At 46.6% G+C, this 25071-nt stretch overlaps 1 protein-coding gene across 5 annotated transcripts in view; it reads right to left on the minus strand.

Annotated features, from left to right (window-relative positions):
* Window positions 1–20854: 20854 nt before the first annotated feature.
* Window positions 20855–25071, minus strand: part of LOC144729405 (lysine-specific demethylase 5D-like) — a 36600-nt gene continuing 32383 nt past the window's right edge. For all 5 annotated transcript variants that reach the window (XM_078609671.1, XM_078609670.1, XM_078609669.1 and 2 more), the window contains one exon: window positions 20855–24449. In XM_078609671.1, the coding sequence (XP_078465797.1) occupies window positions 24063–24449 (387 nt within the window). In that variant the 3' untranslated portion in view covers window positions 20855–24062. The remainder of the gene's footprint in view (window positions 24450–25071) is intronic.

The raw sequence follows: 25071 nt of genomic DNA on the forward strand, positions 1-25071 counted from the left end.
ATCCACGACCATCCAAACTAACTGTGGCTCTCTGGTGAGCCGGGCGCTCTGGTGGTTGCATGGGCAAAGGGGGCGTGCGCAGAATCCTAATCGAAGGCGGGGCCCCTGATTGTGTGTTTTTTTTCGCTCCTGCTTTTGCGACGGAGAGAGAGTTGAGGTTGTTGCTGCTGTTGCTGCGTTGCAAGCCACGGAATACAAAGATTCATTATTTTACTTCCTCCGTCCGTCGATCCGCCGGTCCGTCCGTACGTGCGTTGATGTGTGCGTGTTTGGGAAGCGGTAGTGTAGCGGTTAGGTTGCTCACGGCCCACACCGGTGACGATGATCTGAACCGGTCCTGGGCCTCCCCTAGGTCGACTCAGCCTCAAATTAGTACTTGGTGCGGTGTGTAAATATCGCTCGCTAGGGGAGACAAAGGCGGCCGGGCGTGGTGCTGGCCACCCACCCCATCGTGTGCCGTGCCGGCCTTCATGGGTGCTCGCTAACAGCACTTGCCCCAACAGTCTGTTACAGGCTACACGGGGGGATCTTTGTCTTTGTTAGCACGCCCATCTCGGCTACCCCCTCCCTACCTCCCGCTCTATTACCCTGGCCATCTGGACCTCTTCATGCTAAGGGGGTGGTGGCTGTGGTGGTTCCTTCAGGGAGCGCGCGACGAGGTCGCTGCTTCGGAGCTTTGGGAACTTCCCAAGGGGAGACGGAGCGCTCCAGCTTGCGCACTGGCAGCCAAGAATAACGTGGATCGCGCAACTTGCGCGGATTTGTCGGATTGCGCAAGCTTGCAAAATTGACCAGCGAGGGTAAACAGTTCGACATCAAGGGAATAATTTATTTTCATTTTCTCCCGGTGGGTGGGTGGGTGGGGGGTTGGTTTCTTCAATGCCATCAGCAATACACAATATCAGCTGGTGGTAACTGCACTCTCCCCACATTCTCCCACCAACACGTCCATTCCCAGTCTCATATCTATCATGCCCCATCCCTCGCCCCTCTCTGGATGTTGTTTCTTTACCTTTTCTACACTTTGCACTCCCTATCGCGTTTCTGCATTGTTTGTTGGTGCAACGTTCTGAACCCGTGCCCCAACTGGACATCGGTGTAAAAAAAATTTCTGATTCAACTATAAATAAAGTATTCGTGCGATTCTGTAAAACTCAAACGTGCCTCTCAACCTCGCGGGCAAAGTAAAAGTGAGACAGTGATTTGTCGATGATGGTTTTAAGATCATACTGGTTTGCGCCAGATACAGCCGACCCCTCGTCAATGATGTGACATATTGATACACGTGCGTGCGCATTTGAGTTATTTACCAGTACACCTCATGACCTTTCCTCGCTCCAAGAGGTCCTAATCAAAGGAATTCCTGGAGGTTACAAATGGCGTCTCGTGCCTGCAAGAAAGGCACTCAGTCGAAAACAATTGCTGTAAAATTGCACAGAAATGTTTGATGGTTCGCCCTTCACAACAGAAACGGCCTTTACGCGATCACATCACTTGTGACAACCTCTGCAAAAAGCCTTTGCAAATAGCGCAGCTATTCGCGTCATTATCGCCGAACATTTGTGGTCCTATAAGAGTGGGTTTTACCCTTTCTGGCAACAATACAGGTGTTAAGATGTTCAAACACCGAGCAGAGAAACATTTTGCAAGGAATCCTGTCTGCATTAACCACACGCGGCACTTATGTAGTGACGTTAAGGGTGTCACCATGGTGGTAGCACCAGGCACTGTCACAAGAGTGTTACTGTGCATCTGGAACCTCTCTCTGGGGCCAGAGTGAGTACTAAATGCAAGTGGGCCCTAGGGGGCATAGTCCTGGTGACGGTTTGAGAGAGGGCAAGTGAGGACATGGTAGTCTGCGTGAACCCGAGAGGGCACGTGACCGGGACAGGGTAGTGAGGGGGGCCCGAGGGGGAGGGAGGGGCTTGAGGGACACGTGACGCTTCGTCCAGATCCTTCGGGAAAGGTCTCGAAGGGGGCGTGGCTCAGGGCGGAGCGAGGCCACGCCCAGGAACATAAAGGGGCGGTCCCGAGAGCGTTCGAGGCTCGTCTGGAGACTCATTCCTGGGGTCTCGCGTCTCGTCGTCGTCGTCCCGAGTCTGCGGTCTTCTCTCGGCACCGTGGGTCAGGCAGCATGTACGCTGACTGACCCGTACGTGTAGTTAATCCGCTACTCACATAGTAAATCTGTGTAGTTATCACTTAGATGTTGAACCAGTGTACGTTTATACTGGTAGGAACATCCTGGTTACACCAGCCCACAGGGGATTATTGTGTCCGTCCGTCGTGCAGGGAGGGGCTGGGTGGGGAGGGGAGGGTGGGGAGGGGCTGGGTGGGGAGGGTGGGAAGGGGCTGGGTGGGGAGGGTGGGGCTGGGTGGAGGGTGGGAGGGGTGGGGCTGGGTGGGGAGGGGCTGTTCACCCCGTGGTGCCCTTATAAAACTCAACGTTTAACCTACTCACGCCGGCTTGTGCCCGCCCTCACAGTCAGGCATATTTGCGGAATACACCACGCCGCCGTTGACCCTGGCCATTGACCGAGCAACCCAACGTTCTTACCAGCTCCCTCCGCAGGAATGTGTTGTAGTGAGCCCTGTTGGGGTGTTTGAATAAACGTGTTGCCTCCAACTCTAGTGTGTGTCTCCGTACAACAAACTACACTTATATTATAGGAGCATGTTTGTGTTTGCATGTTCACCACAAGTACGTGTGGTTTATGCAGACACGATTCCCTTCAAAAGGTTTCTGTTTGGTGTTTTAACATCTTAACACCTGTTTTATTTTCATATTCTGCTTTATTGCCAGAAAGGGTGGAACCTATTCTGAAATTTTGATACTGGCAAGACAGGTCCCATATTTTGTCCTTAAAAACATTTTTTATTCCCATCTTGACTGTCCTTATAATCTCATTTCCTGAGACGAAGAATCCTTGAGCAAATCGCACAGAGCAGTGCATAACTTTGTGTCTAAATATAGTTGTGCAATATGTTTTCACGAAGCTTATTCCTTGTAAAAATATTCAAACCGTCCATCTATCTTCCCACGACAGAAGGCAAACCTTCCGATTATCTCTGCTATGAAATTGGTGTTTTTCGCACGATAATCGAACCGAATATATTTAATGATCGGAGTTGGAATTTTGCCAAATGAAGTCTTTTTTTGTAATAATGGATTGTTTTGTGCAATCGTTAACGATCAGGCTGAGACCATCAATTAATTACACTTGAGAACCTCGCTTAATCAAGGATGCCTGAACGCAGGGCCTCAATAGCACCAGCTCAGGACTCTGACCTCCGAGCCACACGGCCACATCTGCACGATGATTTACATTTGTGCGTAACACGATCGCTGTCGTAAATAAATAAAAATGCACGCTTCAGATATTGCCCCTTGGTTTCAAACTAATGCCAACATGAACTCCGCACCACGCACCAACATTCCAACAGAGGCAAAAGAAGCCCACGACAAAAGGTCATCTCTAACCTAACCGTAGCCCTGGCATTGTGACTTTTCCTGCAGTGGGCATCATCGAGTCGAGAAACTGCTCCACTTGGGAAGTGTTCGAGTGTATTTTTTTAACCGGCAAGTACCTGCCAACAACCTTTGAATGAATGCTCGGCAATTCAGCAGCTTTTGAAACAAACTGAACTATTTTTTTTTTCATTTTAGCAGGTAAGGCCCACTGAGCTACATATCTATTTTTCAGAAGCGACCTGGCCACAAGTGATAGCCCAATTAAGTGGCTCATTGTGTTTCAATGTACAGCAGCCACATACTCTAAACGCACGTTTCTAAATGTGGAGGCAAAAACAAGAGGACCCGGAAAAAAATCCACGCGACCACGGGGAGATCATGCAAACTCCAAATATGCAGACATCAAGGGTTGTGATCGAACCCACGAACCTCCTGTATACCAGGCGAGGTAGTTAACATCTCCTAGCCACCGTGGTCATGATGAGAGAGAGAGAGACACGCAAACTCAAAATATACAGGCGTCAGGGTCGGGGTCGAGATCGAACCCACGACCTCCTGTACACCAGGCGAGGTAGTTAACATCTCGGCACCGTGGTTTTGACGCGTGGGACATGCGGCTTATTTTCGGCACGAGCCACCGACAGCCAGAACGGGAGAGGCGTCGATGCAAATTCTGTTTCCTCCACGAGCCTCCCGTACAAACAGGGCAAGCAGGGCAGGCGAGGTCGTTAACGTCTCGCTCCCGCGGCGTCACTGCCAATCTCCGAGCGGAGTTTGAAAGCGCTCGATCGAAAGATGTTTTGGGTCACGGCAAGGGATTGGTCGGATTCATATTCTTAGGTTTTTTTTCTCGGTAAAGTCACGTAGGTAAAAAATTTAAATTAATAAAAGTAAAATAAAAATAAAATAAAATCACGACGTTTCGGAGGCAACACAAGCTTCCGTCTTCAGGTGGAACAGTCACAGCACGTCAGCTGTATCAAGTGATATCAAGTGATACAGCTTGATACAGCTGTCGTGCTGTGACTGTTCACCTGAAGACGGAAGCTTGTGTTGCCTCCGAAACGTCGTGATTTTATTTTACTTTTATTAATTTTAATTTATTACCTACGTGACTTTACCGAGAAAAAAACCTAAGAATATGAATCCTTGCAGTCACGAAAGCTTCAAATCTAGGATTGGTCGGAGTTGGTTCGGTCTCCCACCTCGAGGCACCCTCCCACACGGGCAGCAAGGGGAGGACGTTGCCAGTCGCGTTCCGAGATGATGTTGGAAACACGTGCGGCAAAGATCCTATAACCTCCAAAGGGCAGCACGAGTAACAAGAAACAGCTGTAGGAACGTACTCTCCGTGACAGCCCGCGTCGTGTGGAAGGGGCATCAGCGCGGGGCCTGGTGAGCGTGCAGCGGCGGCGAGTGTCTCAGACGCTTCTGCCGGCGAGATAAGCCCGTGACGGAGAACGAGAAGATGTGTTTTGGAGGTGAAGGAATGAAACGCAACAAACAGCCACTGACGTGTAGCGAGGCAACGAACATTCCCGTTGACTTGAAGCTTTCGTGACTGCAGGAATCTATATTCTTTGGGTGTTTCGGTAAAGTCGCGTCGATAGGTTCAAATTAATTAAAATCTAATAAACAAAAAACTACGACGTTTTTTTCTCTCTCCGCCTGATGACGACCGCTTGTGTTGCAATCGAAACGTCGTAGTTTTTGTTTATTTTATTTTTTATTAATTTGAACCTATCTACGTGACATTACCGAAAGATCCAAATCATATAATTCCCGCTCTCTTTTGTCTGTCACTCATTAGTGTCGATAGCTGTCCATCATCATCATCATCCCTTTCCATAGCGATGTGTTTGGCCCTATCCCACTTCATGTTGTTTATATGTGGGAGGTAATCGAAGCACTTGGATAAAACCCATGCGTGCGAGGGGGCAATACTCTCTCCCAGGTGGAGTCCACATTGTTTTGCTGTACCGCCTTCTTCTGGCGAGACAGGGTCTGGCACCTCGACGCCCATGGGAAGGGAGTTTCACAACATTTGTGAGATCCACCACCCCCCGCCTGTGTTGGAATCCACAGCGGTCAATAACATGCGTGCACCTGTGCTGTGATTTGCTGGTGGCGTGCAACTGTGAGCCAGCACTTTAGAGATGAGGGTTGGTGAAGGATGCAACCGATTTGTGAAACTCACAAGCCCGCTGCGTTTCGAGTTGGGCAGCACATGGCATTTAAGCAAGTGGGTTCATGAACAAAAAAATAGAAGAAATAATATAAATAAAATAATAAATCACGACGTTTCGGAGGCAACACATGCTTCCGTCTTCAGGTGGAACCGTCACAGCACAATTGCTGTATCAAGAAAAAACGTAAGAGTATGAATCCTTGCAGTCACGAAAGCTTCAAATCTAGAATGGGTTCATGAACTCATCTGTGTGGACATTGGACAGTTATCCCCTGATATGCGTGGGTATTATCTGGGTGCTCCCAACATGTATATTGTATTTAACCCTCTATAAATTACAGCCCAGATATTGCTTTACTCATAGGGCAGGGCCAGCCTAAAGTTTACGCTGCTTTGCGTCTCAGGGTTAAATGCTTGAAAGAATATGGTGATTCACATAATGAGCGTATCAAGTCGTTCAGCTCCTGCGCTGCGTGATGCTGAATTGAACTGAAAAAGTGGACCAAGCCTGCTACTGGTTCCTGCTAAAACAAAAATCCACGTTCCCAACCAAAGCATGCGGATCCACTGCACCACGTCCGTTACATCGGCAGCCACGGGTATAACATTACCGTAAACACTCGCCTTGCCGCGCTTTGCTTGCGAACATGTTGAGCAACTCCAGGCCACGCTGTCCGAAACACGTGTCGTTCCCAGTGTCCAACTCACGAGCGAGTTCAAAAGAACGATTGCACCACGCGCTAAGGTTTCGTGTGGTGATGTTTTCACGCGGGGACTTTGATGCTGCCCAAAGTGCAGTAACAGTTAGCGCAGAGATCGGCAAACATTCTTGTTCAAATTCGGTAACCCCCCTCCCCTCCACATATTTTAAAAGCCGCAATGCACTGTGTGGTGACTACGAGACGGTGGCCCTTAGTAAATAACGGTCACGGAACAGTCCTTAATGAGCCGCATGCGGCTACGGAGCCGCAGTTTGCCGACCCCACTCCCGCGGTGAACCGGACTCCCATGGCAAATTGGACTTCCATGGTGAACTGGACTTTCATAGTAAATTGGACTTCCATGGTAAACTGGACTCCCATGGTAAGCTGGACCTGCATGGTGAACTGGATTCCCATGGTGAACTGGACTTCCACAGTAAACTGGACTCCCATGGTAAACTGGACTCCCATGGTAAGCTGGACCTGCATGGTTAACTGGATTCCCATGGTGAACTGGACTTCCACAGTAAACTGGACTTCCATGGTAAACTGGACTCCCATGGTAAGCTGGACCTGCATGGTGAACTGGATTCCCATGGTGAACTGGACTTCCACAGTAAACTGGACTTCCATGGTAAACTGGACTCCCATGGTAAGCTGGACCTGCATGGTGAACTGGATTCCCATGGTGAACTGGACTTCCACAGTAAACTTGACTTCCATGGTAAACTGGACTTCCATGGTAAACTGGACTCCCATGGTAAGCTGGACCTGCATGATGACCTGGACTTCCATTGTGAACTGGACTTCCAAGGTCAGACGTCGTCAACGAAAAAAATGAGAAGAGGCATTTTTTTTTCGAATTTCAAGAGGTTGCCGACCCCCTGGGTTAGCGGCCCGCCCTGGACTTGCGATGCAGAGTTCGCCCCATCGATTCGATCTCACCGGCGGCGCGGCAGCTGAAACAATGGTGCAGGTTTCTTAATTCTCCCCCGCCTTTGTCCCCCCAGCGGTTTAAATGGGTAGGCCACATTAAAGTCAATTGGCAGATCATGTGCGGTGCGATAATTCTACGACATGTGGCCAGCGTGGAAGAGTAGACCAAAGTACCCTCTAGACGGGCACCCTCAGATCTCCCTCCTCGTGACTGGGCCCTTCCGCCAGCGGTGGCATGAGCGAGCAACTGCAGGGCTGCGCCTTAACCACCCCTACGAAAACTCTGCATTCTTGAAGGTTGTTAGTTCAAACAACCTTAATCGCTCCTGCAGAACGTACAAGACTGTGTTTTATTTCGCATTCACCCGTTTGCTGTGGAAATGTATATGTTGCGAAGTTCCATTTTGTGTTGGTTTTGCAACGTCCGTGAACTTATTTGACTCGAATTTTCATTGGCGGTGAAGGCTAAAACACTGCTCGGCTGTTTGCTCGACTTAGAGATTTGATAAAATCATGTGTTTTTTGGGGGGGTAATGCTCCCACATTGGATTCACTGCACGATGGTACTGGGGTGGACAAACGGTAGATCCTGGGGGGGGGGGGGGTAAACATGTATTGCACGTTCAGTTAATGAAAATCCTAATATAATACTATTGATAAACGAGTTTTTTGGGGGTTATATCGCGTAAATATAAATGCGTCGTTAAACCCGCCACCACCACCCGACACAGCCAATTAGTAAATTCCTTACTAGTACAGCACACCAATGTGTTGGAGAGTAAACTCACAACATTTACAATTCGAGTACGACGTTTCTCCGGTAATTACAACCAGCTTCATCAGGCGACAGCCAGAGTTGTGGAGAAATCCTCCTGTTTCTATATTATTGCAAAAAAGAAAAATAATTAACACGCACATGCTGTCTCAACAAAATGAAGCAACCTTTGAATGGACGCAACTTGGAAACGCAGCGGAATGTTGGCGATGGATCGGGATGCATATGCAGTCATGAAATAAGGGCGAGACAAGAACCGGATGGACTTCATCTTCTTGGTTCTTTCGGTAAAGTCACGTAGACGTGACTTTACCAAAAGAACCAAGAAGATTAATCCCTGCAGTCACGAAAGCTTTACATCGGATGGACTTCCTTTGGAAAATTTAACACGGTAATGAAAGCGAGCTACTAATGCGTCTGAAATAGAAAATCGTTGTTCAACTCGTGATTACTGCCAGCTATGAAACGGATCAGAGGCACACACGCTGACAATGAAAACGCTGAAAAGCGCACTGAGAAGCGTGGAGAGATGCATGTGTAATGTGAGGATATATCCAGGTCGCTGACGGATCACAACTCGTCACGATGATTGGCTCTGCCGGTCCTGGTCCATAGCCCATGGGGGGAAGCCTAGGGGCGTGGCCCTGACGTAACGGAAGGTGACATCTGTAAGTAGAGGATTAGTTCTGCTGGCTTTAGCCAAGGCCAATGGGGAGACGAGTCAGGGGTGTGGTCCCGGGAGCCTACGATGGAGTCTAAAATATTCCATAGAGGCTAACCAGGATTGGTGGAAAGGTACCACGTGACCCGGGTGTTAAATAGGGGTGGAGACGAACAACACGTGGTCAGAACTGGAACGAACAGAGGGAGAGGCCACGCGAGAGCGGGGGTCCAGGCAGCCACGTGGCTGCGCGCGTCTCTCTCTATCCCTCTCACGCTGTCTGTCAGCAGCGTTGTGTTGTAAAGAAAGACAAATAAAGACCGGATTCCAGAAGTCGCTTCCACGACCTTTATTACACATGCAGAAGGAACATATGGATCGGGGAACCAAACACAAATCAGAGAGACAATCGCATTGACAATTGAATAAGAGTCAGCGGGATTGGGCAGGGCACGTCGCGAGGAGGGATGATGACCCATGGACGAGACCGGCGATGGAATGGCAACCAAAGGAGGGAACAGGCCCATGAGAACATCCGCAGGGGAGATGCAGTGCTGACATCAGTTCACGCGCAGGAGTGATACAAGGTTGGTGGCAGCTGTAGGATACGAGAGATGGTGATGGTGTAGGGGAGGTCCTCATTCAGCGGTGGATGGACAATGGCTGATGCTGATGAAGCCATCTCTTTGCCAATCAACTACGAGCTATGTACGGTGTGAAAGAAGCACAACATAAATACGAGAAAAAACATGAAAATCGAACTAAACAGCCATTGGGGTTGTGATTAACATATACATTAATTGACGGCAGTTGATGGGTTTGTAGTTTGCTGTTGTTTAACGTCTTGTTTAATAACGGTAATGATTTACAGCCTCTGTGCAATCCACTGCTGGATGAATGCCAAGACCCTTCCACTTTCTGTCAGTCCTCGGGGTTGTTTGACCATACTTCACCATACTGGTCAGTGGCAGGAGAGGAACAACTGATTCCTATATCATTCACTTCCGATTTTAGTTAGGCGTGATATACGATACCTTGCATCATACTAGTTTCAAGTTTGAATAGCATACATTGTCATCGAATACACATCTTTTTGTGCATTACTTCAGGGAGCCTTTAATGCCTACAAAGTAGCGTTCTCCTCTTTGTGAAGAGTTTCATGTGAATGTTTTCATTTTGCCCAAAAAAATGCATTGCGCACAGCCCACGTGCAATTGTCAAGGCTGTAACTGACACAATCGCATGCTATATATTTACAGACAACAACAAAAAACCGAACACGTTGCATAATGACGTTACGTAATTTGTAAATAAAAGGGAACAGAAGATGCTTGCCTCGCTGCTTTTTAGAAGAAGTAGCAGCAATAGAAGAAGAAGCAGTAGTGGAAGCTGAAGCAGAATAAGTAGGAGAAGAAGCAGACGAAGAAACGGATGAAGAAGTTAGGAAGAAGAATCAGAAGAGGAAGAAGACGCGAAAGGAGAAGTAGAAGAAGAATAGCAGCACATCTTCTTGGTTCTTTCGGTAAAGTCACGTAGAAGGGAAATAATAAAATAATAAAAATATAACATAATAAAATACAATTCTCACGACGTTTCGGCCACAACGCAAGCAGCCGTCCTCATCTAAGGACGGCTGCTTGCGTTGTGGCCGAAACGTCGTGAGAATTATTTTATTATTTCCCTTCTACGTCACTTTACCGAAAGAACCAAGAAGATGAATCCCTGCAGTCACGAAAGCTTTAAATCGAAATAGCAGCACAAGTAGAAGAAGCAATCTACATTTATTGTGTGGGATGCTGTCGTGGGGTAATGATGGTCAGCGTGCTGGACTTGCAATCCAGAGGTCACCGCTTCGATCTCCCAGCGAGGAAGTCCAAACATCTGTGCACGTTTCTTAGTTCGGTCCACCGAGCAGCGCGTAAGAGTACGTCACAGTAAAAGTCGATCGGCAGGTCACATGCGCCGGGGTAAAATGTGGGCCCTCCCACGTTCATGCAGCGCTGGAAGAGCAGTCCAAAATGCCGTCTGGAGGGTCTCTCTAGAGCAGCGGTCGGGAACCTATGGCTCGCGAGCCATATATGGCTCTTCCAGTGACGGCATATGGCTCCCAGACAATTTTGAGTTGAAAAAATAAAAATAAATCAGTTTGGAACTGATTGCGTAATAATACTGTGTCATTTTAAAGTAAACAGAAATTAGTTTTGAAGATAAATTTCACGGGTCACGCCTGCACAAAGCTTAACCTCACCACGTATGAACCAGACTACAAGGCCATCAGCAAAACCATGCAGCACCAGAAGTCGCATTAAAAGTAAGACATATTTAATTTATTATACTTTTAAAATACTATATGGCTCTCAATGAAATATTTTTAGAAATATTTGGCTTTTATGGCACTCCCAGTCAAAAAGGTTCCCGACCCCTGCTCTAGAGCTCCCTCGAGTAGGTGTCCTTCCGGCAGCAGTAGCGTGAGCAGGGAATTGCAGGGCTGCGCTTTTGCCTTTCCACACAGCGATACTAATTAATCACAATATTTCGGGGTTTTAGCCGACGGCTTAATGTTTTGCCACTGCCGCCACGCAACGCTGAGCAATCCGCAGCACACGGAGGCGCGGTGTGTATTAACGTGTGGTTCGGCCAATTAACGTGTGGAAGGAAACCGGAGCACCCGGGTAAACCACGAGTGCGTGGAGGCAACACTCCGTGGCTGTGTCGTGAAAGAAATGAATGGTCACATATGCGAATGGATGGCTGAGTGTATACAAGAAATGCACTCGCTTTGTTGAGGACACCTTTGCGCAGATGATCTCTGTCATGGCCATTGTATTATCACCAATTTTCTTTTACCATGTTTGCCCAATGCAACAAATACGAGATCCTACTGATTTATTCATCACCTGAAATTGATTTTAGAAACGCGTATGAAATATTTTTTTCCCCCCACCGTAACATCAACGACTTAGAAATACAACAGGCCAGACATTCAGCAATACCCTTGACTGCAGTGTCCACTGGGTAAAGATGCAGCCCTGCAATAGCTTGCTCATGCAACTGCTGGGGAAACGGCGTCAACTCGTGCGAACTTTCGAGGGAATTTTGGTCGACTCTTGCACGTTGTCCAGACATGTTGGAAGAGGTGAGAGTACTCACACTTTACCCCACTACACGCGACCTACCGATTGACTGTGCTAGTAAATCTCATTTAGAGTGGAGCCTGACGCCACGGTGGTTAGCGCACCGTGCCATCAACACAGCAACCTGAGTTCAATCCCCTGCCACGGATAACACGAGTGGCAAACGATCGATGAACCGGTCCTAAGTGTCCCCACCCTTTACCAACTCGCCCTGACCAGCGTAGTGGAGTATGGCCACATGACCCCTTGACCCCACTCGATCGGTATTGGCGTGCAGATGCCCTCATCCAGCAGCGGACTGACGAGAAAGCAGCTGTACAATGTGGCACATCAACGGATGCTCGTCTGTCCTGCCCACCGCGGCTCGCCGAGGCAACGTGGAATTGCCCCCCCCCCCCCAATCAACAACCGATTTGCTCCGGTGTACGTAAACAACGCGCTTATTGGGAACACTCGTGAAAGGCGGCCAAGGGAGAGTTTGATGCCAGGGATGATGGGAGCGGGGTGGGGTGGGGTGGTGGGGGCGAGACGCATTCCAGTTCCACAAAGGCCGCATCTTTTCATGTCGTTGCGTTGTTTTTTTGTTTCTGCGCCGCAACAAAAGCCGACGATGTTTGTTATTGTATCGAGTGGCCGGGCATCCAAAAGCGGCGGGCATGTTTTAAAGCCACCGCGGTATCGTCCCGGTCGCCCACGGCGTAGAAGAAACAGACAGAGGACAGGGGGGCCCCCCTTGCAAAACAACGCGGTCTCGCTCACGAGGCTGGGGGGGGGGAGAGTCAGCACACGCGCACACAAAAAAAACGTTCACTCGCCTGTTGACTTAGCTGACATGAGTTAAACAAAAAAGCAAATGCATTAAACGAAATTGCATAATGACGAGAGTTCGCTTTGCAGCAAAATCAGTGCCCCCCCACCCCCACCCACGAGGTCTACTCGAGGCCAGCAGCGGATTTCGTCGTAATCCTGTTGCTTGATGATTAAAAGTGGATTTTCGTGAACCCAAGGTTGAGCGTCTGACAAAGGCTGGGCCCTGTGAAAACGTACGCCGTCGTGTTGTAATATCTTTCGTCAATCTCGTTTAGCGACACCGATCCAGCGCCTCTTGAGACCTGACCCAGCCAGTTCGAAACCCAATCTGCTCTATGTCGGTGTAATGGTGCATCACAAAGTGTATGTGTGTTCAACTTCTTTCGCGCCGTACGTAGCCAACCGTGCTACTCGGAGGTGCGGGGGAAGGACAACAAACTGAACACACACAAAGCATACTCTTTAGTTCTTTCGGTAAAGTCACGTAGGTATACAATAAAATAAATCACGACGTTTCGGGCGCAACACAAGCGTCCATCATCAAGTGGGAAAGCAAAGAGTATGGATTCCTGCAGTCACTAAAGCTTCAAATCAAGACACACAAAGCAGTTCTAGAGAAATCAGTTTTCAATCGAGATGATTTAAAAGTGCATATAGCTCCAGTGGCTGCCTGATATAGAATAGAAGAGCGCTCCAGACGGCCGTAGAAGCGCATTTGAAAGCGCGTGATGTGGTGACCGTCTTTGTTCGATGGCCAACATCCAAAAAAGATGCAGCGGCCTGGACTGGCCCTTATTAAGCAGAGGGCCCTCCGTCAAGTCATCGCCAGCCATTTTTCATGAACCACCGTGAAAATCTGACACCAAATCTGACACCATGGACCACGCGGTAATAACACTGCAAAGTCGGAAACACTGCCTACTTAATTCTAGATTTGAAGCTTTCGTGACTGCAAGGATTCATATTCTTAGGTTTTTTCGGTAAAGTCACGTAGGTAAAAAATAAAAATTAATAAAAGTAACATAAAATTAAAATCACGACGTTTCGGAGGCAACACAAGCTTCCGTCTTCAGGTGGAACCGTCACAGCACGATAGCTGTATCACTTGAGATCACTTGAAACAGCTATCGTGCTGTGACGGTTCCACCTGAAGACGGAAGCTTGTGTTGCCTCTGAAACGTCGTGATTTTAATTTTAACTTTATTTTACTTTTATTAATTTTAAATTTTTACCTACGTGACTTTACCGTAAAAAACTAAGAATATACTGCCTACTTAGATCATTCGCAGATAGCCTTTCAGATATTCACGAGTCTACTATGGCACACCTCCTCCTGAAGACGTCCGCTGGCTCACCCACCACGAACTCCAACGCGATCGACCCTCCCCCCACCATATGGAAGAAGAAGACGACGATGCATTCAGGGATTGGGAGTTCCACGTGCACAGACCGCTTTGTTAATCGACATGTGCAATGGGGCATCAATCGTGCTCACAATTGCCAGCACGAGACCCGCCCCACGTGTAAATGGAAAAAAACACTGCACCAGTGACAGATGTCACAAAATGGACACAAACACTCACAAGTAAAACACGCGAATGGCTTGCTGGCTTGGTGAGCCAGTTACCGTGATGTGGACAGTTTGATTCCCATGCAAATATGTATGTTGAACTTCTTTCGCACGTAGCCAACTGTGCCAATCGGAGGCGGAACACGTAACTCGCATTTTCCCCGCACATTCGATTATCACGGTTGGCTACCTTCGGGGAGAAAGAAGTTGGACTTACATGCATGCGCAAATGCAGCCCTGGAAGAAGCCCCCCGCAAACCATGCGGGTTTCGGGGGTCATTTAAGCATACCCCACCACGCTGCACGGTGAAGATAATGAGCATAGACGTGGGAGCAAAGAAGTGCACTACAACAGTTAATATAACAAATAGGTTTTGCACTTTCTGGCAATAAAACAGGTGTTAAGATGTTAAAACACCAAACTGAATAATTTTTCAAGGAATCGTGTCTGCACTAACCACACACACGTACTTGTGGTGAACATTCAAACCAAAAGCATGCCCTCGTAATACATGGCATTGTCTTTGAAACTGATTGGTCCGCACCAGAGCATGTTTTTTTGTGTTTGCTTGTTCACCACAAGTACGTGTGTTAATGCAGACAGGATTCCTTGAAAAACGAATAAGGGGCAACAGCCCGTTCTACCAATTGCACCTGTGGGCAAAGCACGGAGTCATCTGGGGGATTCAGATGGAACGGGGAACGAGGGCGGAGACTGGCCACGCTGTTCAGGATTTAAGGCGAGCTCCGACTCAATCACTGCTGCTGCGATCTGAAGTAGAACTCATTGTGCCGTCGTTGTGATCTTCACCCTCTTAAAGCTGTGGGTCTGGTTGGCTGTCCCGACCCGGTGTGTCGTTATCCCCCTAAGGCTGCGAAGGCCGGAATAAAATAGAGTACTACCCTCCTACTAGTCTCTGTGAATTAGCACACTACAAATATAGATGACTGGTCTGCCTTTATGTAACTATAGCAGTGGGGGTCTTAATTGGGAACGAAAACAAATCTCAATTATCTCTCATTTGACTAAAGGGCACTAATTGGGATTTGCAACGGTACACAGATCACGGACAGGCACCCGAGTGTGCTGTTGAACACCAAGAAAGGTCCAGGGACCACAGCATCAGGTCACGAATCGCCGCCTAGTTTAGCGTGACGTGAGGATTGCACAACGCTTTGTTCATTCACAGTTGGGACGAAGAGCTTCCGCCGTGACGTGTTTGGGAGTTGCTTGGCTATAATTCATCACGCTGGTCGGTGCGGGATGATGGGACTTGTTCGGATATCACTCGCCGCTGATGGTCGGCGCATGACTGGGAATCAAACTCGGACATTAAGATTAGAACGGTAAAAAAAAAATTAATTGTTTTGTATGCGCCAGGCACATCCTACTAATTAAACGGCATTAAGAAATGACAGGCATTGGCCAGTAACTGCCAACAATGTCACCGGTTAAAAACGTGTCAAATTTACCCTGTGTGTGCACAATATCTAAACGATGACCATTACAAAACCAGATATCTTGCATTGGTGTCACGTGTAGGACTTTAGAAACGATTACTGTGCATTGATAATATAATGTATTCAAATCACGGCAAAAGTCTAACAGTAACCGCTTAGTAACAGCGAGGTCAGTATTCCATTCCAAACCAGTCGGCTCTTAATGTTGTTAAAAAAAATTGACCATGGTACTTATTTGTGCAAGGAACAGTCAATGTTAATATAAGATTGCAGTAATTAAAATCATTCTATAATTATGCTTAGCCGGTCGGAGTAAGACGCTTACAATTGAACATTCGTGGCACTTAACACAACTCCCCCCCTGGTTGTTTTGCAGCCAGTCGAGAATCAGAAAGAAGGCTCGCGTCGAATACATTTTAATTTCGTTTTAATTGAGGACCACAATACCAGGCCGAGCCATTAGCGCGTTGCATCAAATTGCTCTCGTAAGCACGGCGCGCGCGGGGCGCATTTCTCCCTTGGCAAATGACCGTGGCTGCTAGTGCACAGTGGAAGTTTAAGAGATGTCATTCTCTCGCTGCCAATTGTTGCGAGCAGATTTCCCCCTTTGTCCTGAGTGACCTATTGTGAGGCCACAAAAACTTGCCGGTCTAAGAAACACGTTGCATTCCTCACCCCCCCACCCACCACCACAGCAGAAGTAACACGTTGGAGGCTTGCAATGAAGTAATGACGTTGATTTATGCGGCGAAGCATCACGGAGTCTCAAGGCACATTTTTTTTTAAAGAGTGTCCTGTTTGGCCATTTTACACGTGGAAAGAAAAATTAAGGATACAATATAACAATAATATACCTAGAGAAAACCCCACTCGGGCGGGGATAACGAAGGTTCGCCTCGTCGCCCAAACCGGTTTGGCACTTTCATCAGGTTACGTGATCTAACACGTTCCTTCGGAGTGGGCAGGTAGGAACTTGGTTCAACCAATCCGGGAGCGTACATGTTTGGGAGGTGCGCACCTCTGGTTGACTGCTGGCTCGCGGTCACGTGACGCACTTCAACCAATCCGAGAGCGTATGTGTTTGGGCGGGGCTATGCACGACAGACAGACAAATAATCCCTGGTGGGCAGTATGGAACTGTTGTTCCTACCTGTATTAAACCGTGCCTCCAAATAGCTGCGTAACATCATGCGTGCAGCACATCGCTAATTTGAACTATAGCTCCAGGAGATCACATCATGCTATGGCGCTGGCAGGGAAAGGTGTTTGGTGCTGTAATGAGCAAAAGTAATGGTGCTGCCACATTGGACGTGGACAATATTGTACAGTGTATGTTGAACTTCTTTCGCACCGTACGAAGCCAACCATGCTAAACGGAGGTGCGGTACTGTTTAGGTTTAGGGCGACGGATTTCTCCTTTTTGTAAGTGTTCTTGTTTTTTTCCAATGTTACGACGAGTCGAAGTGTGCATTTAAAACTCTGGCAGTACAATTTGTTTTTGCCAACACCCGTGGAACGTGATATTACAACGACAGAAACGATGCCTCATCCACACAATGGGCTCTGCACATTCCCACAGGCTCTGCTATGGAGATGTCTGTTTGCATGACAATCAATACTGACTGCACATATTTAATCAAAGAGATGGAATTTTGGGGCAAATTCGGTATTAAAAAAAAAAACACTACGTCAATATTTTAGTGCGGTTACTGGTGCCTGGGCTGAGACCATCATCTTGCTAGAATTGGAATGCCACTTTATTCAAAGGTTAGCAGCCCAGATTCAAACCCAAAATAGCATCAGTACCAGATCATGGTTGACCCCTGAGCCACGTCGCCACCGAAGTACGACGATTAATTAATTAATTAATTTCGTCATTGCTTTGCTCAAACCAATTCCAATGATGCCATAAAATAGCCAAATACAGAACTTCCCATACCAATTATAGGAGAAAGCCCACTAAATCCAGGCCAGACACAATCAACAGCAGCTTATGCCAGCCAGGCGATTGTTTACTTGCGATTTCAATTACATGAGCAAGCCTCCATTCCACATGAGAATAAAGGTTCTGGATTGAATGCAGATGTCGACGACTCAACTCCAGCAACTACAAACCCATGGCTTGGACAGTGTTTTGAAACATTTTCTAAAGCGGTGGCGTTGCAATTGTACAGCGTGTATCTTGAATGGAACAAGCCACACACACACATTACCAGTTGTAACGCAACATCATGAAACACCGATGGGAAAATGCACATCGTGACATTAATACGCACGAGATTTCTAAATCGCACAACCCCCCCGCCCACCCAAACCTGCAGATCTGACAGACTGAAGAGACACGCAAGCAATCCGGTTGTCCCTTAGGTGGCTCATTAGGCATACTGCAGCAACTGTTGAATCCAACGGAGACACGTTCCACCAACGCTTGTTAAGAGGCACCCAGGAACGTGTGATCTTGTTTGATCAACGTCAGAGAGATTCGTTAAATTTCGATTTAAAGCTTTCGTGACTGCAGGGATTCATCTTCTCGGTTCTTTCGGTAAAATCACGTAGAAGGAAAAGAATAAAATAATAAAAAAATAAAACATAATAAAATAATTCTCACGACGTTTCGGCCACAACGCAAGCAGCCGTCTTCAGGTGGAGAACAGGTCTGTCGAGAAGGCAGACTCTGCCTTCCAAGAAGAGGAGAGATTCGTTTGTTTTAATCCCAGCCAGGGTTAAATCTGTGGCAATATCCCCCCGCGCCAACTCTCTTCCCCCAATTTATATTTTAAAAAAATCTGTGCTCCCCTCTCGCCGTCTCCCTTACCCCCCCCACCACCAAACCATGAGCAATATTTCGGGCTTCTCTCCGCATAATGTATTGCTCGTGCTCTCAACCAGGCTCTTGGAATAAAAAATTAAAATGTGTGCAACAGTCCTCCAGGGTCCGTTGCATAACTATGTGTGGGAAGACAAGTGGCTTTCGTATGGAGTAACAACTCGCTACGGTGCCGAGATGATATAACTACCTCGCCTTGTATGGAGGAGGTTGTGGGTTCAGTACAGATCGTGACGCCTGCTGGATATTTGGAGTTTGCGTGTCTCTCTCCCCGTGGTCGCATGGGGGTTTCCCCTTCACATTTAGAATGAACATGCGTCTGGAGTATTTGGCTGCAATACATTTCCACGTAAGCCACTTAGTTGAGCTGTCATTTGTAGCCACGTCGTTTCTGGCAAAGAGCTATATAGTTCCGTGGGCACTGCCTGGTAAAAAAAAGTTTAGTTGAATAGAAATGCGGAATTTATGTAACTGGGACAGGATAATACAATGGAGGCGAGCACTGCCCAACATGCCATTTGAGCATGACGACACCAGACTTTAGTTTCTCAATATTAGGGGCCGTCCATAAATGACGTCACGCGATTTTTAACGATTTTTGACCCCCCCCCTCTCGTCACACGGCGTCACAAAAAGTCCGACCCCCCCTAAAATATGACGTCACAAAGCTCTGCCCCCCCCCCCCCAAATATATAAAACATGCTTTAAACTATTGTCATTGGAGTGCGTATTTAATGTGCCGCTGCACTCTGTTATAGGAGAAAACATGTATTAAAAGTCTATTTAATTAAGTAGAACGTGTTGTCTATATTTATTTAAAGTTGCGTATTTTGATGTGACGTCACATTTCTCACCTCCCCCCGTCACAAATGTCTGACTCCCCCCCCCCCTCCTAGGTGCGTGACGTCATTTATGGACGGCCCCTTATTCCAATAGTGCTATGGGAGTCAAAGCCACGAGACAAAATGTCAATCGGAACTCTGTTACCATGTTAATAGAACATCCGCCTGGGGAAGACGATACCAGGGAATTACTTCTGAAACCACTTCGTTTCCCACTTCGCACGAGGGGATGCATTCACACAACCTGCTAAAGGAATGTTGCGCGACATTTCAACTCCATATTTTCCTGAGCTAATTCGGGGTGATTTTTCCAGTCATTCGTGACCAGACTGAGACCACCATCTCACCACTCAAGAACCATTTTCAATCATGGGTGTATGTTGAACGTCCTTCGTACCGTACATAGCCAACTGGACAAACTCAACACAAAAAGCAGTTCTAGAGAAATTAGTTTACATATATACGTGTAGTGTCCTTCTCGCGAGAGGCTTGTGTGTGCGTGCGGGTGGCGTGCGTCGCACACACTCACTCGAGTTCACGCTACCACTCGGGCCCCCTCTCTCCCTCACGACCACGCTGCCGCACGACCCGGCCCAGACACGACCCTTGTCCGCGTTGCACCGACGGCGTCGACCGGGACAGCCAACTACTGTCAGGCCACGCGATGATCAGGCGATGATGAAAACAGCGACGACGAGACGAGTCCACTCCCAGAACCAGCAGCCCAGAGCTCTCGCTCTCCGCTGCTTTTATTCCCCTCGGCGCAGCTTGGCTCCGCCCAAGCCGGGTCTCCCTTCTCGAACCCACCAGAGTTCCAGGGGGTTCCCCACGAGGTCTACCGTGACCCTTGCCCCAGTTCCTCCGCCCTGCCGGCACACACACCGTATATGTGCTCAACGGCGAGTGCGCCAAGTGCCCACTTGCAGCGGTTCTACAACGGTCAGCGCTATGTCACTACACGTGTGTAGCGACATAGAATCGGTCACGTAGCAGCATAGCACTGGCTGCTGGCAGGGAAGGGGATCTGCAGTTTACAGCAGCCCTGAATGACAGCAGGCCACGTGATAGACCAGAGAGGGATCTAGGGGAAAGATCAGGGAAGTAGTAGGTTCCAGAAGGGGGCGTAGCCGGGGGCGGCACCAGGCCACGATGACCGTTAAAGAGGGGCCCCGGGAGGGGACCTCGGGATGGTCGTGTGGAGTTGGATCCCCGTCGTGCTGCTGGAGTCTTCGTCACCGTCTCCACCATCTCGGCGTCACCAGTCAGGCAGTCTGCTCGCTGCCCTGACTGGGAACCGTAGTTACTAAGTGTTGTCAGGCCGTGTTAATAAACAGTGCCTCCTACTCTCCGAGTCAGTCACTACACATGCAAAGAAACCCAGGACATCAGTGGTGCTGGCTTGGTGATCTCCTCCAAGCCAAATTATGACCAACGATGAAAACAAAACACTAGCATAGAATCGGGACGAAATGCTTCATTTGCAAACAGGTCTTCAATTTTATTAGTATACAAAACACGAGGCGAGTGAATAAACATAACATTCAACCGTTGTGCCGACAGCCTAGGGGCGCTAACATGGCCGAGCGTTGGCACGTTTGCAACTTGCTGCAGGTTTATCGTTCGAATCCAGCGGCTGCCCTGGTTATTACTGCGGGTTTAACCATATTTCTTCAGCCTGCTTCGCAAGTGGACGTTTGGAGATCTGGTGAGATCATTGAAAAGTAGGCCACTGCTTGTGCTCACATGTTAAAAATTTCTTGCGAAATTTGAAAATTACATTTAAATATTATAGATTTCTTGGGTATAGATCACGTAAATATTTACCTATATTAATATTTACACAATCCAACCCAAAAAAACTATATTATGGATATTGGTTGCGAAAGCCTTCGTGTAATACATGAAAATTATTCAGTTTCATTCAGATAAATCATTGCCCCTACTTCGAGACCCTCTGATAAAACCATGAGTCCGAGGCTTTCCTGGGTAAAACAAGTGTAATAAATTATTATTGGCGATGACAATGAAGTCTACTTGGCTACATCAGGCAAAGTCAATATGAACTGAACATATCAAAGCCTACTTTTGCTGCAGTGCTTTTATATTTTTGGAACGTTGAACCAATAGTTTGCACAATATTATGCACCAAGCCCCTCATGCTAGCGACTACAATGTCAATCGCATCAGTCCAAGGGTACTGCTGCTTTCGACATGTAAACTAACCGCATTAAACAATGAAACATCGTTTTTGTTTCTCAACAGTCATGCGTTGTCCTCAAGAACATGAAGTCAACGTTAAAAGCATGTTATATGCTTTTGACATGTACAACAGCATCAACAATTGCTATAAAAATAATCTGCAACACACGTACGTTTATTTAATAGTAAAATTAAAGTTCTGAAACATACGTCTTCATGAACTGCTAGTCAACTTAGAACACATGTTACATGCCAATCAAAACAATTTCACAACTCCCAATATACACGATACAAACCAACAGGTTACTTTGTCCCACTTTTATTACATATGCATTGTTCACAGTTCTGAACATCAACATTTATTTGTGCCAATGCTTACTCTTTTTTTTTACCTGCAAAGTGTTTTTTTCTGTAGTTGGACAAAAATAAATGACAAAAAGTCCAAAAGACAATAGTATTAAGTTATTACCCCCTTGAGCACCAAGAAACAATTACAATATTGCCTTAAAATTCTAATGCTTGAATGACCTGCGACTAAGAAGAAGATGTACAACCATGGGGAGGAGGGAAGGACAAAAAAGAATAGGATTGAGTTTTCAAAAAAAAAAACAGCAGCTCGAGGCAAATGCTGATGATCTGGTGTGATGTGTGTACAGTATGTCCAAATGTAAAAGATTCCATTAAAAATATAAAAACAATCAAAAATATTTCAAGATACCTGCTGTAAAATTCTCTAAATAAATTTGCATTCTCCTTGTCAAGAGTTATAGAAAACTGTGTAAAATGTTCAATTAGAAGACCTTTTTTTTAAAGAGTTTTATATTTTTTTTAGAAAACCTGCACGTCTGAAAAAATGTACTATATATAAACGTTTACCTCAAAGAGGGGAAAAAAAAAAGTTTCTACAGACATTTCTATTTTACAACAAAACAGTCAAACAGGCATTACATTAGCCGTGTGAAATAGGTCCTCTCTTTCACTTTAGTTAATTCAGCTGCATTATAAAGGTGAGGAAGGAAACTAAGCCTCTTCTCACTGTGGTGCACCGATGGCAAAGCCAACATTTAAACAAGTCCAAATCATATGAGCAAGTCTGCGCAAGATCCAACACCGGTGCGGATCAACAATTCTACAAAGCACCAAAGAGGCAAGTGATGTACCTGCACACGTGACCGGTTTGCGTCCTGTTTCAATCAGCCCACTTGTATGTAGTCCACAGTGCAGTGAAGATAAAATATTCCGATAAATACACTTCATAGAGGGCTCACGAACAAAAAAGGGTTCTTCCTCCTTGGGATCTTGACAGTCGACATTAGGATAAACTACCAATTAGGATACACTACCAATTAGGATAAGCTACCTTTACAGTCATTACTAAGGAGACCAGTACATCTTATTGTTTTTTTGAAGATTACAAACACAGTAATGCTTTGGGCTTTTAGATATCTCAACCACTCAGAGACTAATGCGTATCGTTATTTATTTACTAGAGCCTTTCACAAGCACAACTGGGTTGCCCGTTTTGAGGGATGAAGGTACGTTTTAAAAAAAAATCAAACATTTAAATAGAAGACACATGACAAGATCACCGTTACCTCTACCACAAGGAAGCCGCCTCCGTTAACATTTTCACACCAACATGTCTTTGCAAATCTACACTGCAGTTATTGTCACGAGAATTTTGGGTCCGTTTTTTTTTCCTTTAGTCTCCCTGAAAATCAAACAGCAAAGCAGACTGTCAAAGCAAGACCGAGGGCTTCTTATCTTGTGGAAATGTGACGCATCCTCTAGGTTCAGTAGTTTAGGTAAGTCCACCCCCCTCCCCTTCCATAAAGCCAGGCGAAATCGTGCTTCCATATTTTACCACCACGCTCAGGTAAATTCCAAGGCAACAGCATTTTACATGTACTCGTGTTGGTATCCATATTTATGTTTTTGAAAAAAAGGTAGGTATTTAATTGCACAACTCCTGTAATAATTATATGGGTGGAATGTCACCTTGATTTATAGAATGAGAAAAATAAAACGTTGGCCTGTTTGACTACGAAACCAGCACTAGGTTAATATTTAAACCTCTTAAACCATGCTCAGCGGAGGAGAGCTGCAATAACTTCACCCACGTTGGGGTTAAAGTACTGGGATAGAAGGGGTGGAGAACTGGAGATTGATAACAATGCTTAAGGAAGAAGCTTCAACGGAGCTTCCAAGTGTCACCTTATGGATCATGATAATGCACAATGTATGGAAAAATTCGGATTAAAAAGGAATACAGCAAAACATTGTAAAATGACCATGACAACTTCAATTCCTGCAAACATGCACGCGTGCGCATATGCGCACACATGCACTACACACACACATGCATTATATACATGACACAAACCTATACATCTATATTGTATGACGTTTTAAATCGTATGCTACAGCTAATGTACATATTAGAAAGAAAAGAAAAAAACCTACTGGAGAAGCACGACACAAAATCTTCACACCTCAGCTTGAGGTTGCACATTGCTTTCTGACACATTTTTCAAGCCCACGACGACGACGACACCCTCCGTCGCACCACCGCCGCAGGCTCGCTCCAGTTTGTTACCCATTTCCCGAAACCTCACTCCTCCTCCTCCGCCCGGCCGCTCGTCCCCCTCCCTGGAACTGGGACTCTGCCCTTCGTGCTCGCTCGACGCGGCGGAAAACTCCGCGCCGGAGTCTACCCCTTCATCCTTCTCCACTTTTGTGCGTTTGTGACTGTCGGCTGGCCGGTCGTCTGCCGCCTTCCTTTCCCCTTTGCAAACGTTCTCCGACTCGGGTTTCCTCTTGCACGGTGTGTCATCTCTGTACTCCCCCTCGGTATTAAGTGCTTCATTCTCATGCTGAAATGTTACATAAAAAGTGGAAAATCATTATCAGAGCACAAGTGTTTCCCCTTAGGCATCATATTTTTAGTTTGTACATGCTAGGAATTATTTTTAAGGTCTTAGTGCGGCCGGGAATGACAGGATGCAAATGCTGATCATTTTCGTCATGGTTGGGAGGACACAATAAGTGTCACACTTAGCTTCAACATAAATAAAAATAGGTAGACAAGTTAATTTATGTAGGAAATACAAGTACAAAGCAAGAGGTTTTTTCAGAAATGTCAGATGCTAGTACCTAATCCACTGCCCTCTGCTGGCAAAATATGAAAAGTAAACACATGTAAACCAATTTCAATCTTAGAATCGCATTTCACAGAAAATTTCGAATTAATCTGGAAAAACTTCGCAGTGTTGGCTAAGCAACCAAAATAATATCAACAACGTTCAGTGACAATATCAATGCCTCTACATGCCAAAAACACTTTCAATAAGAATTTCCCAATGATTTGCAAGGGCACCAAAATAGAAAAATTACTCATTTACCATGTCATTCCCTATTGGTTGTGGAAATGTAATACATTTTGAAACATTGTAAAAAATATACATTATGTATGGAATATGACCTTTAGTGCAATTG

Source organism: Lampetra planeri, chromosome 32, assembly GCF_965212315.1.
Source record: "Lampetra planeri chromosome 32, kcLamPlan1.2.h2, whole genome shotgun sequence".
Taxonomy (NCBI): Eukaryota; Metazoa; Chordata; class Hyperoartia; order Petromyzontiformes; family Petromyzontidae; genus Lampetra; species Lampetra planeri.